Source organism: Sorex araneus, chromosome 1 (assembly GCF_027595985.1).
Source record: "Sorex araneus isolate mSorAra2 chromosome 1, mSorAra2.pri, whole genome shotgun sequence".
NCBI lineage: Eukaryota > Metazoa > Chordata > Mammalia > Eulipotyphla > Soricidae > Sorex > Sorex araneus.
This window is the reverse complement of record NC_073302.1, coordinates 240,104,855-240,121,061: the sequence shown is the minus strand read 5'-3', so window position 1 is coordinate 240,121,061 and position 16,207 is coordinate 240,104,855. Positions and strand designations below refer to the sequence as shown.

The window sequence follows — 16,207 nt, the reverse complement described above, 5'->3', positions numbered from 1 at the left end:
TACTCTGTTGCTGAGGCCTTCCACTGAGTTTTTTTAATTCACCAACCAGTTTTTTCAGGTTTGACATTTCCGTTTGTAATTTTGTTTGCATTTTCCACATTTCTACCTTCAAATCCTATTGTATTTTACTGACATTGCTTTACATTGTTTCTTTTAGCTCCCTAAGCATCCTCAGTAGCTCCCTTCTAAATTCCTTGTCAGAGAGGTTATCTAGCACTTCATTGCTGTTGGGGTCTTCTGGACTAGCCTCTTCAATAAGTAAGCTGGGTGGGGTTCTGTGTTGCTTTACCATTGTGAGCTATGTGGCTTAGCTCTTCACTCTCACTGTTACTGTTCTGCTTATGATGCAGTATTAATTGAGGTGTGCTTAATGAGTTATTGGCTAATATGTTTCTAGTGGTTAGCTAACCTGGTGAAAGTTCCCACTAAGAGGGTAACTTATGATTGTATGGGATATGGAGGGGGGGAGAATAACTCGCGGCCAGGAAGGAGCCCTGACATGGGCTGGATACCTGAATGGAATCAGCAGAGGGTGCCTGGAACGTTGCAGCTTGGGGTGTAAGTGGTGTGCATCACTTGCATCCCCCACAGATCAAGGATGAAAACTGGCCTTTCTGGGGTCTGGTTAGAATCAAGGCTCCGGGAAGAAGCCCTGACACAGGCTGGATACTGAATGGGATAAGCCCACTGTGATTTTTTTTTTTCATGATGCATTTGTAGTGTAGCATGTATAAATGTTTCATTCCTTTTTGTAGTTGAAAAATATTCTAGCACATTGACATTCCACATTTTAATAATATTTTCATAAGTTGACATACATTTTCATTATTTCTAACTTTTGGCCATTGTGACTAAGACCACTGTCAGTGTTTATGTGCAAATTCTTTGTGTGTAGACTTAGGGTTCTGTTTTTTGTTTTCTTTGGGCTTTTCAAGGATCTCTTAGGGATCCCAAGGAGCCACTCCTGATGATTCTTAACTAACAGGTCAGTGGTTCAATGTGAGGGCCCAAGGATGCAGTGCTGCTCTGTTCCTGCAGTGCTGGAAATCTCCCGAGTCATCCTGGTAGTGCAAGGAATTTTAAGTGTTGCTTCACTTGGGTTTTGAAGGAGGGTGGGAGGAGAGGGCAATGGGTTTGGGGGAGATATAATTAGAAAGAAAATTGTTTTCTTCACATGGCACCTCTTTTCTTAACCTTTAGGAAAGCTAATAGAGTGTTTTCCAAGATGATTGCTCCATTTTGTATCCCCACCACCATTGAAAGTCTCCCATTGCTCCATATCCTTGCCACCGCAGGGATCAATCCTGGCAGTGCACAGGGGACCATGTGAAGTGTCAGGAATTGAACCTAGGTAGGGAAGATTTGAGGAAATTTTCTTATTGTCTGTACCTTTAAGTTTGTCCCTTTTTATTATAGCTATTCTAGTGAGTAAAATGGTATCTTTTTGTGGTTTTAATTTGCATACTCTTGGTGACTTTTCTTTGAAGAAATATCTACTCAGATTATTTGCTCATTTTGAAATTTGGTGATCTGACTTAAATTTGTTGAGTAGTAATCGTTCTTATACATATGTATATATCTATTATATATAAATGAGCCTAGAAAGATATATAAATCACAAGTATTTTCTCCCATTATTAGCATTTTATACCACTTTCTTGAAGCATAACTATTTTCAATTTTAATATAATTTATGTACTTATTGACTGGAGCGATAGCACAGCAGGTAGGGCATTTGCCTTGCATGCGGCTGACCTGGGTTTGATTCCACCATCCCTCTTGGAGAGCCCAACAAGCTACCGAGAGTATCCACCCATACGGCAGAGCCTGGCAAGCTACCTGTGGCATATTCGATGTGCCAAAAAAATAGGCTGCATGACTTCATATCTCTTCATTCTCAGCAATGGAAAACTATCAAATGCTTCCTTGTCAGCAGGGCTGTTTTTTTGAGGGGAAACTCCAATAGCAATAGTGAATATTGTGTTGAAATATGGAATGTAATCAAGGTAAAGAGAAAATGAAGTGAAATTTATCAGCTACGCTGGCGGGGTTGGGGGGAGGGAAGTATACTGGGGTTTTTGGTGGTGGAATATGGGCACTGGTGAAGGGATGGGTGTTCGAGCAGTGTATAACTGAGACATAAGCCTGGAAAATGTAACTTTCCACATGGTGATTTAATAAAATAAATAAAATAAATAAAATAAGTAAATTAATTAAATTAAATAAAAACACTTTTTAAAAAAATTTAAAAAATAAAGAAATAGAAATCTAAAAAAAAAAGATAACAAGTCTCACAATGGAGACATTACTGGTGCCCGCTCGAGCAAATTGATGAACAGCAGATGGCAATGCTAGAGATGACAGTCTGTCACCATTTGTTCCAAGGACTCTTCCTCTAGTGTCTGATACTGGAAGATTTTTAAAAATTCAGCTAATTATAAAAGTCGTTGTCTTTCCACCCAACCCCCACCCTCTTAACTTTACTTTTGTGTTTTAATATTTAGACTATTCTATGTTTTAAAAAATTTCATATAAACTATAGAATATTTTAGTCTCTAAAAATAATTTCTATAAGAATTGCATCTTAGGAGCTGGGGAAATAGTCTAGAGGTTAGGGTGTATGCTTTTATACGGCCAATCCAGGGTCAATTCTCATTACCACATCATCCACAAGAATCACTCAGAATGGTCCCCCTGAACACTGTGAGGGTGCCTTGGGCTCCACAGCCCTGAATCTTGGGATGCTCACATTGAACGATAGTCCAGTTGGCTGATGGGTCATGAGCTGTTTGACAGTGTCAGGGATTGAAGTCACTAGAGTTACCCAGTTTTCAGGATTTTAACAAAAGTGGCAGGGCCCAGACCATTTGGTGGAGTCTTGTGTATCTGATTGTTCTGAATAAGTATGTCAAATGAATGTCCTCAGAAGTTGTCACTCAGCTAAAGTAAAACCTTTGCTCCTGTTCCAGTTACGATCTAGCCTGCAAAGACTGGATGGCAAGGCTGTTGAGGGGCTTTATGGGTAACAGCCTCCAATGCTGTCTCTGTGACTCTTTGAAGATAAAGAAAACTAAACAAAAAGCTGTTACCATAGAAAGTGAACAGACAATACTGCCAAATATGTAACTGCAAAGTATTTTCTAGTTTCCGATTACTGGATGGAATGAGTCTTTTCAATATTATTATCTGCAATCTTTAATTGGATAGCACAGTAGCATTCTGTTGCATAATACTCTGAGATGATATTCAAGTTTAAGAACAGGCCAAATTAGCAAGTTAATGGAGAAGCAGAGGTCTTAATGAATTCCAATACTTGCAAGCTCTGTTTTAATTTATAGTAAATGATAGTTGTTTCTTTAACTGGAGGTATAGAATCCCATTTTGTGAAGACTATTTGTATGTGTCAGAAACTTAAACATATTAATTATTGAATGTTCACCACCACTTTCAGGTGTTTTAGGGCAATGGATGATTTGACTCTGGGGAATTTAGGCAACATGATAATTCCTGTGATTAAGGGAAAGCATGCTAATTCACTGTTGAATTACTATGTTTTTGTTTTTTTTTTAAATTTTTATTGAATCACCATGTGGAAAGTTACAAAGGTCTCAGGTTTATGTCTCCGTTATACAATATTTAAACATTCATTCTTTCACCAGTGCCCATATTCCACCACCAAAAACCCCAGTATACCCCCCGCTCCCCAAACCCCAACTGTATAACTGATGAATTTCACTTCATTTTCTCTTTACCTTGATTACGTTCCATATTTCAACACAAAACTCACTATTGTTGTTGGAGATTCCTCCCAAGAAAGACAGCCCTACTACCAAGGAAGCATTTGATAATTAGTTTTCCATTGCTGAGAATGAAGAGATATGTAGCCCCACTGCTCCAAGTACATAACTCTTTTTTTTTCCTTTTTCCTTTTCCTTTTTTTTCCCTCATCCCCCTTCCCGCACCTCATAGTATGGTGGACACCATGCCGCGTTTCTCCCTGAAAATGGGAAACAACCAGGAAAGAGGGATATTTCCTCTCCTCGGCCGGCGTGGGGCTGTTGCTTAGTTCACAGTCCAGAGAAATGGCTGCTACTTTAATAACCTTCAATATTTCAACAAAAACTCACTGTTATTATTTGGAGTTTCCCCCCCAAGTCAGACCTGTTAAAAAGAAACCGTTTCACATTGCTGACAATTATAGATGTTAAGTCGGTTTGGGATTTCTGTATAAAGTCCAGGGAAAATTCTGCCAGAAATTGCATAGTCCAGCTCACAGTCCCAGTGCATTGCTGTAAGAAGACTTTGGAATCAAAGTCTTTAGGCGCAGAGGGTCCGTTTCACTCTCAGCAGCTCCGAATTTATCTGGGCCGAGGCCGTGCTGGTTATACCCACTTCCCATGAGTCCCTAGGAGCCTCAAGTGTAAAAATCGTATACCTCTGGGTTAGGAGTCTTAGAAGATGGCTCCTGCCATGTAGATGCTGCTGCCGCCGCCATTTTCTGTGCAGGGAGACAGGGTGGGGAGGAAAGACCCACCCCCAGGCAGCACGGAGTTGTAGCCCAGTTCACAGTCCCAGTGCATTGCTATAAGAAGTTGTGCTGGATGCCCGAATGTGTTAGGTCTCTGGAATCAAAGTCTTTAGGCACAGAGGGTCCGAACTATTCTATTTTTAATTCAGCAACTCCCTTATGATTTTGTTCTAGCGGACTCTTAAAGTTGATGACACCCCCAGGTTTAATTTTTTTATGTATTGAAAAATTGTAGTTTGAGTTCAGTATTGGTTAAGTCCAAGGAGGTTTGCTTCTTGGTGCATAAAAAAAAGTTCAAGCTGGGGCTGGGGAGATAGCATATCAGTTAAGGCACTTGCCTTACAGTCATCCTGTGTTCAATCGCTGGCACTCCACATGCTCCAGAGGGCACTTTTAGAAGTGATCCCGGAGCACAAAGTCAGGCTTAATCCCTAATCACAGCTGAATTTGACCCAAAATAATAGGAAGAAAAAGTTCAAGTTTGGAGGGAGAGATAATATAAGGGTCAAGCACTTGCCTTGCATGTGGGTGATCCCTATTCAATCCCAGCACTGCATATGATCGCCTGAGTACTAGCCCGAATTATCCCCAAGCACCACTGTAGGTGGCTCAAAAACAGAAACAAAGAATGTAGAAGTGCCAGTTAATTCAGAAGCTATATTGCAGAGCAGCATGTCTCTAAGTGGCAGTACCTTATCGCCCTCTACATCTGAGGTGGGTGCCTGAAAGATACAGAGGGATGGTAATAGATTGGTTAATTGGTGTGTGTGTGTGTGGTGATGGGAAAATGTTTTCTGTTTGTTCCTTGAAGAAAATAAATTTCCGGATCCCTGAATAACTCTTTTTCTGAAAAAAGATTAAGTCAGTCACTCTTAATAAATTCTTATAGTCAGTTTGGATTCCCAGTTGGATTCAACAGTGCATTTTAATTTTTATTTACTTTTCTATTTCTGGGTGGTTTTTTTGGTCTTTTTGTTATTATTATTTTTACATCTCAGCGCTCTTTCCCACCTTGTTGTTTTTCCCTTTGTTGTTTTTACTGGGAGTATAGAGGGGAGAGAAGGAGAGCCTTGTGAGGAGCTCTGGGCTCTATGGCTGTTCTAAGTTTCACTTGGGGGTGTCTCTAGTCAGTTTCAGGTGGGGGTTTCCTCCTGGCAGTGGTTGCTGTGGGATTTCAGGACCCAGCGTGAGAGCAGGGCTGGAAGGAGCTGTTGCACAGTGCCTGGGAAACTCCAAAGTGCCTCCCTCTTTATCAACCAGGAACAAGGTTTTTGGTGTGGCAGAAGCACAAGCAGCCCAGCAGCAGAGGTTTTAAGTCGCCTGCTGAGCCATCTGCAGGGCGCAGTGCAGACCTCAGTGCTTTGCATAATGCCTTTTTCCCTCTTAGCATTTTTCCTCATAATGACTGCTTTTTCATGAGTGCCTACCCAGCGGGTCTGCACATAGCATGCTTTCTCCTGAGTTTAGCATTAGTCACAACCTAATTCTAAGACAAGCAGGTAGAGCCAAACAAAAAGATAAAACCCAAGGTCACTTGAAGAAGGACTTCACTGAGTCCCGTATTACTGTTCTGAAAAATGAATGGATTATTAAAGCTTCCTACTGCATCAGCTAAATCCTGAACTCTTGTCAGTGATGCAGTTCTGAGCAGCACAACTCAAATTGTAGCCAGCAAGGTGCAATTCAGGGTTCCTGAATGCTCTGCCAGCATTGTGTTGGTCGAGAGCTCCAGGGTCACCCCGGCAGTGATTTGGGGCCTTCAGGGAGAGACCCAGTGATACTTAGGAGGTCATGAGAGGATCAAATCCCAGCAGTGCTCAGATCTTACTCCTGGTGCTCAGGAATTGCTCCTAGAGGGGCTCAGGGACCATATGAGCTCCTGGAGATTGAACTCAGGTCAGCCCCATGTAAGGCACCCAATATTATCACCTATCTGCTGTACTGTCACTCCAGCTCTTTTATTATTTCTATTATTTAATTATATCTTAAGTTACATTTTTTATAATAGTGCTAATATTTATGATTTTTTTTTTGCTTTTGGGTCACACCCAGTGATGCTCAGGGGTTACTCCTGGCTCTCCCTCAGGAATTACCCCTGGCGGTGCTTGGGGGGCCATAAGGGATGCTGGGAATCAAACTTGGGTTGGCCGCATGCAAGGCAAATGCCCTACCCACCCCACTCTCATAACCTTGGTTTGTCATCAAAGTCAAAGGTTTGTTTTCATCAGACATTGTCTATTCTCTTCCCATACATACTGGATTCATTACTACTATTTCCACAATTGACCTTTGCCCATTGTATGATAGCTTTTAATGTGTACCTTAGTTTTACAATTCTAGGGCAACTTGCGACTGCAGGTGTTTGTGTTCTGTTCTGCTTCCTAAGCACTTTATACCTTTCTTGATATTCTTTTAACAAATAGGATTAAATGTTCTCAGCTCATCTGCCTGCTGCCAGGTCTCCTCTTTTGGTTCTCTGAAGGTCCTAGCCTGCAGTAATGGGCCTTTCTTATAAAGTTTTATTTGTGAATTGAAACCTGAATAATTAATTTGACTCCATTTGTGCATTTGTGACAGAGCTGTTCAACACTCATGGCACTCTCTGTCCTGCTGCTAAGACTTTTTTTTTTTTTTTGCGTTCATGTTAGCAGACTTAAAGAAGGCTTCCTGTTCAAATGCTGCAAAAGCCAACCTACCAAAATCGGGACTTCGTCCTCCTGGATACTCGAGGCTCCCAGCAGCCAAGCTGGCAGCATTTGGGTTCGTCCGGAGCTCCAGCGTGTCCTCTGTGTCCAGCACTCAGTCGTCAGACAGCCTGCAGCCGGAGCAGAGCAGGATGAACCGTAAGTCAGGCTTCGGGGTGGGTGGACAAGTGTGACCTTCCTCCTTGTAGACACTACTCCTGGGATCTGAGAGCCACAGAAGGGGAATCAACTCATTGAAGTAACTGTATCATATTTTCTTTGTGTGATAAACTAGGAATTTGGGTCTTAATCCACTATGATTGGAATTCAGCAAATATTGAGGAAAGAAGTGTATTTGGCAACATCATTTTTTCAGTTGCAAGGAGTTCATTTGCCACAAAAACACCTTGAAAATACTCTTAAACGTAGATAGCGACTTATTTTTAGGGATTGATTCCTGGAATTCTTTGCTGCATAAATTGAGGTGAGACCAAAGATCCTAAAAATGTCTTAGCACACAATGCTATCACAAAATATACTAGCTATTAAGTACTAGTGCAAAGAACTATTCCAGTCATCTCTGATTGCCTGTATTTGCTTTCATCTTGGTGCAGCCAGTCCTTGACTGGCTAGGTAGAAGTTACTTACTTGAAAATTTCTCACTGTTTAAAAACAATAGCAAAGCACAGCTGATCTTTTAAGTCTGTGTCCAGCAACATCTTCCTAGAAAAGACCATGCCACTCCAGGGAAAGGGTGGAGACAGAATTTTAAAGTATGAGTTAATACCTTTAGAGTAAGGCACATTTTGCCTCTGTCCCTGAGGAGATCTTGTGAGCTTTGATGAGCAAACCTCATGCCAGCCTCACTGCTTCAGAATCATTGTTCTTGGACCTAAGACACCTCAGATGTCTGTTAACCAATAACTTACCAGAAACCAGGAAGTGTTAAAGGTTTTTATGTGGGGAAGCATTTTGGATCAATTATAATAGCACAGTGACACTGGAGTAGCATGCAGCTTGGTGGAGGTAGGCTGGGTTGGGGGTTTTTCAGGGAATAGAAGAGAAAGGAGATTGAGGATTTGAGGATGAGGTTGAAATGTTTTCTTTCTATAGGCTTGTTCTTTTTTCTATAGTTTCTTGGGTTTACAGAGATAATGTACAGAACATTTATACTTTCACAGTTCTAAACATTGAACTAGCTAATTATTCCTTAAAGCTATATATTGCGTTGATGTGTACTTGGATGTCATTCCTCAGAGGCAGTTTGCTTCCTGTTTCTTTTCCTTCAAAATACTGTGACTCATACCCATTCTCGCCTACTCATTTTAGGAATATCACTGCTCTTAGGGTTTCAGCATGGCACAGCAGATAGCTACAAATTGGAAATATAAATAAAGAACTATTTTCAAAATTTTAAAGATATGCATGTTCATATTAATAGCCTGAGGATTTTTAAAGACTGGAGCAACTGTTTGTCTACAGATTTAGTAGTAAAATTCCCATGGTATGTTTTTAGTTTTTGATTCCCTCCCTCCCTCCTTCTCTTTCTCACTCCCTTCTTTCCTCCCTCCCTTCTTTCCTTCCTCCCTTCGTCCCTTTCTCCCTTCCTTTCTCCCTTCCTCCCTTCCTTCTTTCCTTTCTTCTTTCCCCAGTTTTTATTTCTTAAAAAAAATCAACTCCCAAATGAGTTGCACGTTGTCTCCATGGCCAGACCTTTTGCTAGAAAAGAGTTGACAGGTGTGGATGGAATAGTTCCAAGCATGCTAGTGCATTTTTTCTCAGCTCTGCTCCAGAGGATACAAGATAGGGAACCTCTGAGTACATAGAGATTAAAGTTGTCCTGTGTCAGAGAAGTAACTATATACATATATATATATGTAACTATATATATATATATATGTGTGTGTGTGTGTGTGTGTGTGTGTGTGTGTGTGTGTGTGTGAGGGTAGCGGGGTGTGACATCCAGCAGTGCTCAGGGTTTAATCATATTTGAATTGATGTTCTTACTCTATGTCATTACACTCATTAGATTTAATATTAAGAAAGTATGGGGATAGAGAGATGGTTCCAAAGGCTGAGATGGAGAGATGGTTCAAAGCACATGCTTTGCAGCTTGGGAGGCCCCTAGCCATGGGTCTTAGCTATCCTGGATGAACTCTGCCTTCAACTAGGGACTTAGTTCTATGCCACTAGTTCAACTCTGCTGGCAGGGACTTCTTAAGTCTATATGTTAAAAACATATTTGTGGAAAAGTTTTTAGTTCCCATTATTTCTAGTAAAGTCAAATAGTCCACTACCTTTGCTAGTTTCCCCTACATCTGAAATCTCAAAAGTATAGCCATATTTAATTGCACTTCATGACTAACAGTTACATTTATGGAAAAGTTTTGAATGTCTGATTGATGCTTAGTATTGCCCCAGGAGCAGTTATTTTGTCATCTGAAAGGATGTTCTTAGGTAGAGTATGAAATTGCCATAATAATGGGTATTTTTTCCTTCCATTTTCTTTGATGACTATTATTCAATAAGTTTAGTCAAAGGGAGTTGACAGGGAGCAGTGAAATATAACTGTAGATCTTTAGAATCTGAGAACTTCTTAGCATCCAGTTCCTATATGAATAGCTGTGCAGTCTGGGGGTAGAATAATTCCCTCCAAGGCCTGCTCTGATGTTTTCTCTGTTTACTTCTTGACACTGTCTCAGTAGACCCAGGACCAAAAGGCTTTTATTTCAATTTGTAAAACAAATCATAGTTAAGAAGCTTCTGCTCCGGCCTGAGCCACCTGTCTTCATTCCTTTCAGGGTGACCGAAGACCCTGAGTGGACACTGCTGTGATGCAGAACTTTTTGTTTCTCAAAAAGAAACAAGAAGCCAGCTCTGCAGGGGGCCAGAGTAATAGTATGAGGGTAGGGTGCTTGCCTTGCACACACCCAACCCAGATTTTATCCCCAGCATCCTGTATGGTCTCCCAAGCATTGCCAGGAGTAAGTCCTGAGTAGAGAGCCAGGAGTAAGTATTAGTGACCTTGAGTGTAGCCCCAAACCAACAAAAAAGCAACAACAAAAAGAAGCCAGCCCTGCAGTGGAGCAGCATATCTGAGGAATGGCTTCAAGTTCGCATCCTTGGAAGTCCTGACTAGTAGTCTGTTCCTCTGGATCAGCACAGAACCTTTATCCTCATTTATCCATACAAGACAGCCTTTGACAGCCCTCTTCTCTTCAGAGAATTTTCATCTGAGAATTGGGAGGTTGGCCCAATTAGAACCGCAAATATGTCTTCACATTATTTTAGTTATAATGAAAACTTTTGTTCTTTTGTTATTCTGGGGGCCACAGCTGATTCTGCTTGAAAGCTGTATAGTGCCCTAAACCCTGGGTCTCACACATGAACGGTGTGCTCTGCCTCTTCAGCCAAGCTCCAAACCTGATCCATAGTCCCTTCTCCCCCTTTTTCAGGCCACACCAGCATTGCTCAGTCAGAGTTTAACCCTAGATCTGTGCTCAGGGATCACTCCTTCCAATGCTTGGGGGACCATATGTGATGCTGAGGAATGAACCTGTGTTCATTCCCAGCCAGCTGAGTGCAAGGTAAGCATCTTAATCCTTGTGCTATCTCTCCACTCCTCACCATAACTTTTTAAAGATATAAAGTGGAAATAACAGGTCAGGGTGATCACTTACATAACTGAACACTTAAAGTTAACCTTAAAGTTGTAAGTATTGAATAGGGCTGACCCAGTATGTAGCTCAGATGGTTTTTGTTTTGTTTTCGGTTGTTTTTTTTTATAGTTTCCAATAAAGAACAAAAATACCCCAAATTTCAGTGTTCTACAGGTGATAGAAATATGGAGCAAAACTGATTCCTATATCATACAAAGTTGGTAACATACAGTACTCAATAGCATTGGTTTGTCAAATTCACTGCTCACTGGAGTCGCTTGAACAAGCAAAAATCTGGGGCCCTGACTCAGAGATGATGCTGGTTTACCTGTCATAGCTGTGGTTCTCCTCAGCCACGTCATTAGCAACATTACAAAAGTGTTCAACATGTTAAGAGCTCCCCAAGTGATTAAAATAAGGAAAGTTCAAGAACCTCTGACCTAAAGTCGTCATTCTCAACCTTTTCACTCCTGAAGACCAGCCCTTTATCAAGTGCCAGTACATGGAACAGCAGTTATTGAGCACGTGGAAGCCAGAGCATTCCAACCTTATGTGCTTTCAGAACGACACCAATGTCTGGGCCTGCTGTGAAAACCACTTGTCAAATGCAGGATTCCTTTATCTTTTCCACTCATGACCCCTTTTCATCCAATAACACATGAATGGGCACTGCCAAAATCTCCTCAGACTCATTACACATTTGAATCTGAATTATTCCTTGTTGTGCATTTAGTAAACATTTTACTGTTGCCACATTTTTCATAAACCTCTCCTCCAGTTCTGACAGCTGACTCACAGTCTAAGAAGCTAGAACACCAAGATCTACTAGGGTCAGATTTACTATCTCTGAGCATATCCTTCATTGTCTTAGTGGTAAATCAGTGTAATTTCTAGGATAAACTTTAGGGGAATGGAAGTAAGGAAGATATGTAAAATATAGGAAGACTTATGGTCTCATGAAAGATTCCTTAGTGAAAATAAGCCACTTCACCCAAGAATAATTTATGTAGAGAATCATATCTTATTGTGTAGCATCTGAATACTACATATTCTGTTGGGTTATCTTGAACAATATATAAAAGAACGTAAAAGTGACATTTGCTTTACCATTGTCTTTCTCTTCAAACTGAACCATTTTTTTCTCTATATGGTAAGAAATCACAAGAGACCTTAAGACAAGGACTTTGAAGAGAACTAAGAAAAAAATGATTTCTCTTTTTTTTCTAGTATCAAGGAAATAGATAGTTTTCAGTGCATAAAAAGAGAACCAAGATTTTTCTGGGGAGGTGGACAAGTAGTCATAGGTCAAGAATATGTGTGTCCACAGCTTTCAAATCACAAAAAGTTGAAGGGGCATGTTAGAATACTTCTCAGAAGTAAGCGGTATGTTCCCCATTTGCCCCTGGATCCAGATTTAAATGCCAACATCAAATAACTTCCAGAACACACTGGGAGTAGCTCTGGAGGCCTCTAGCACTGCTGTGTGTGGCTTTGGAGGCCCCTGACTACTACTGGGATAGGGTTAGTGGTTCTTGGTATCGCAGAGTATCCTGGAATAGTTTGACTGAAAACTGTCAGGCGGGGACAGAGGCTCAGTGGGTCCCCTGAGCACTGCCTATGAGGTTCCCTCCTCCCAACAACCTAAGAGCAACACAAAAATGGATCAAAGTGTCTGAGTTGGAATGGAGTTTGAGTTTCTAGTTAAAGAGTTTCCCAAAGAAAATTGCATGGACTTAGTATTTTGGAAAGTTGGGTGGACTAGAAGGTCTTCTGTGAGTAGCCATTGGTCTATCCAGGAAATCCTGAATCTAGTGGAGAGCATGGTATTGGAATGTTGTATGCATGAAGCCCTGTTATGAGTAGTGTCAATCATGGTGCTCCAATTGAAAAAAAATGATGGAAAAGGTACTAAGTGTCTAAGGCTTTTCCCCTTGATAATGACCCAGGCAGTGACAATTTCGGAAAAGCTCTACTGTGAAATCAACTTTGTAAAGACAAGTGAGCCACATTCTCTATCTTGGATATAGCACTTGCATCTTAATCCGAGGCATGTACTCTAGTCTCCTTTTTCTTGGAGTAGCCTGTGTTCTCTTGATCACATTTTCTCTCTTTATTTTTGTCTAAATTAAACTGTTTTCTATCACTGTTTGTCTCCTCAGAAATTATTTTCTGTGAGGGAGATAATGGATCTGGAAAACCTGAGCAGGGATAAAGACAGATTTTCTTTTCCTGCAGAGCAATTCCTTACTCCATTCTAAGTTACTGGCTCCTTGGGAATGGGTTTTGGTAAGCAGTTCCATGCCATGTGGATCTGTGAACTTCAGACACAGTTTGACAGCTGCTTTGTCAGGACTGTGGGACACTAGCATCTGTGCTGCTTAGGTACCTGTGACTAACTTAGCCAGTCGAGTAGATGAGGATTCTTTTCACAACATAAACAGCACTGGTTGTTTCCATTCTTCTTGATATATTCTAGCCTAACTGGTATGTTGTTGTTTTGAATTGCATTTTTTTAAGAATAAGTGCTGATGAGCACTTTTCCTATTCCCACTATTCCTATTTCTTCTTTGGGAAAGTGTTTGCATATCTCCTCTCCCAAGTTCTTTTTGGTGGTGTTGTTGGAATTTTTGTTCTTTTATTATATTTATCTGATATATTATTTGTAAGTATTGTCTCTCTATTGACTAGGGTGATTATTAATTTAGCTCATATTTCTTTTGACATGCAAAACTTAAAATTTGGTGTAGTTCAATTTGTTTTTATATTTGGTATCTTTGCTTCTGGAGTTAAATCATGAAGACTCCTCCGAGATAGACTGGGGAGTTTTGCCCATGCTGTATTCAGTGAACTGTCTGGATTCTGGCCTAATCTTGAGGTCTTTAATCCAGATTGAGTCAACTTTTATAAATGGTGTGAGATACTGCTCTATTTTCACTTTTTTACATGTGATTATACAGGTTTTTCAATACCATTTATTGAAGAGAATTTTCTTTTTCTACTTCATGTGCCAAAATCCTTTTTTCCTAGCTTAACTGTGGGTTAGTCTGAGGGTTTATTTCTGGACGTTCAGTTGTATTGTGTTGACCTGACAACCTATACTGTATCATGCTAAAATTTGTATGGAACCATTATTTCTTATTTTGATATAGTAAATAAACAGGTAGACATATAATATAGTAAATAAATAGGTAGATGTATTCTGATGATTAAAATATGAAGCATAAAATCACTAGCTTTTTGGGAAGGTTAATACATTTAAATGAGGTTAATAAATAAATGAATATGGTAGCTTTTTGCAATGTAACTTCAATGTTTACACTCATGAATAATATCAAATCATTTGCATACACAATACACTTGATTTTCTATGTCTGACATGCATTTTAAATAAGATTAGAGTTGACAAGAAATATTATTAATATCTCCTACTGAACATCCATTAACCTTGTGCTCTACTGGCAAAGAGGGAGTCATTTTTTATTTATGGAAAAAAGAGCTGGAAAGGACCCATGAGGTCAGAATTCAGAGAAGTTATTGTCTAAGCATTAATGATATCATTTCAAGATAGACAAATAATCCGGTCCACCCAGAGATTGGATTAGAGTGCAAATGTGTTTGGTAATTGTTGTTTTAGGGATTTGGCTGTTTATGGTTATAATAAAAATGAACTAAAATTTAGTGAAACTATTTACATTTGTGTTATAGAACAATGTCTAGTTGAACAACCTCATATTCTTGTCTGGGTTTATGTGCATCACTTTGTTTTCTCTTCCCTCTTCCTGCACTCTTGGCATTTGTTTTGGAGTAAACAGGGAACTTGGTTCTGGGGTTTCTTTACAGGAGGACACCTGTAACAGAAACAGAAGGGATCCTCAACCCTGAGAAGTTAGAATCCAATGTGGCAATAGGAGTGTGCAAATATGTCCATGCAGAAAATCCTTAGTATAGCTGGTTGGACTCAGCGCAGCCAATTTTTGGTGGGTGAATGGGGAAATAAGGACAGGAAGGAGAGGAACCTTTACGAATCATAAATTGGGACAGGGAACAAGGAAAGACCTCATACCTCTCCGGTCCTGTTCAGTGCTACTGAATTATATACTCAGATTTCATTTATTTCATACTGGCCTTAGTTAATTGCGATACTTGAATTTTCTGTAAAATAAGTATCCCTGTATCACTGTCATCCCCTTGTTCATCGATTTGCTCGAGCGGGCGCCAGTAACATCTCCATTTGTCCCTGTCGCGTGCTAGTGTAGCCCAACGGCGTATTGGGGCCTCTTTCAGGGTCAGGGGAATGAGGACCATCATTTTTACTGTTTTTGGCATATCGAGTATACCACGGGTAGCTTGCCAGGGTCTACCATGCGGTCGGGATACTCTCAGTAGCTTGTCGGGCTCTCCAAGAGGGATGGAGGCTTTTGAGGTGACCTCTAATTGCTTTTACAGGTGTTCCAGTCAGGCATGTATACATATACACACATATATATTTCCCTCTATGATTTGTTGCCTACTGTCTGAATCCCATCAAATATGTGTTAATTATGGAAAATGAGTAGGGAGTATCTTATGATGTGTCCAGAAATATGTTCACCCTTATGTGAGGCTTGGCCCAAGAGCATGGAAAGCAGCCTAGAGTGTGGCAGCAGTTGGGTTGTGGAGGTCCACTGCTGGGGCTGGATTCCTTGGGGCGGGGAGGGCTCTCACCCACCCCCCTCTGGAGTGCCCCTAGTGAAAACAGCCTGGCGCAGAGTCTGATGGCATGGTTATGGGGGCCTCATTTTATAGTTAAAATTTCCATAAATGATCCAGTAAAATAAGTAACAGGAAAAAATAGAGAAGGGTATAGATGAAAAAAGAGGTAAGCTTGATAAAACTACTAAGGGTTTATTATACTATTTACTTCACTTTGGGGGGTATGTTTGTAAATTTCCAATTTTAAGAAATTTCCAATTTTAAGAAAAAGGTTAAAATCCCATCTTCTCTCTATTGGCTTTTATTCCTTGAGAGCAGTATATGATGGTAATGACTGGCATACTGTTTAGAAGTAGACTGCAGAGATCCGCATCCTTCCCTTGCCATTACTAGTTCTGTGCCTTAGGGCAAGTTAATTTCTCTCAGACTCTTTATTGTAAAGCATTACTAATATATATAAGTTTAAAAAGTTTAAGACAGTAATTATGATTAGAATTGATATAAGCAAAGTGTTTATAATAGAGTCTTGTATGATGCGATTGAGGTGATGAAGATGAGGAGGAAGAGAAGGAGGATGTTGTTATATCTATAGCCATTTTCATCCATTAACAATGAACATAAATTCTGTGTAAGAAAGCTAGAAG

At 40.3% G+C, this 16,207-nt stretch overlaps 1 protein-coding gene across 3 annotated transcripts in view; it reads left to right on the top strand.

Annotated features, from left to right (window-relative positions):
• Positions 1-16,207, top strand: part of MTUS2 (microtubule associated scaffold protein 2) — a 645,452-nt gene that overhangs the window by 287,788 nt on the left and 341,457 nt on the right. For 2 of the 3 annotated variants that reach the window (XM_055124395.1, XM_055124399.1), the window contains exon 5: positions 7,177-7,371. In XM_055124395.1, the coding sequence (XP_054980370.1) occupies positions 7,177-7,371 (195 nt within the window). The remainder of the gene's footprint in view (positions 1-7,176; positions 7,372-16,207) is intronic. The other variant, XM_055124406.1, reaches the window with a different exon arrangement.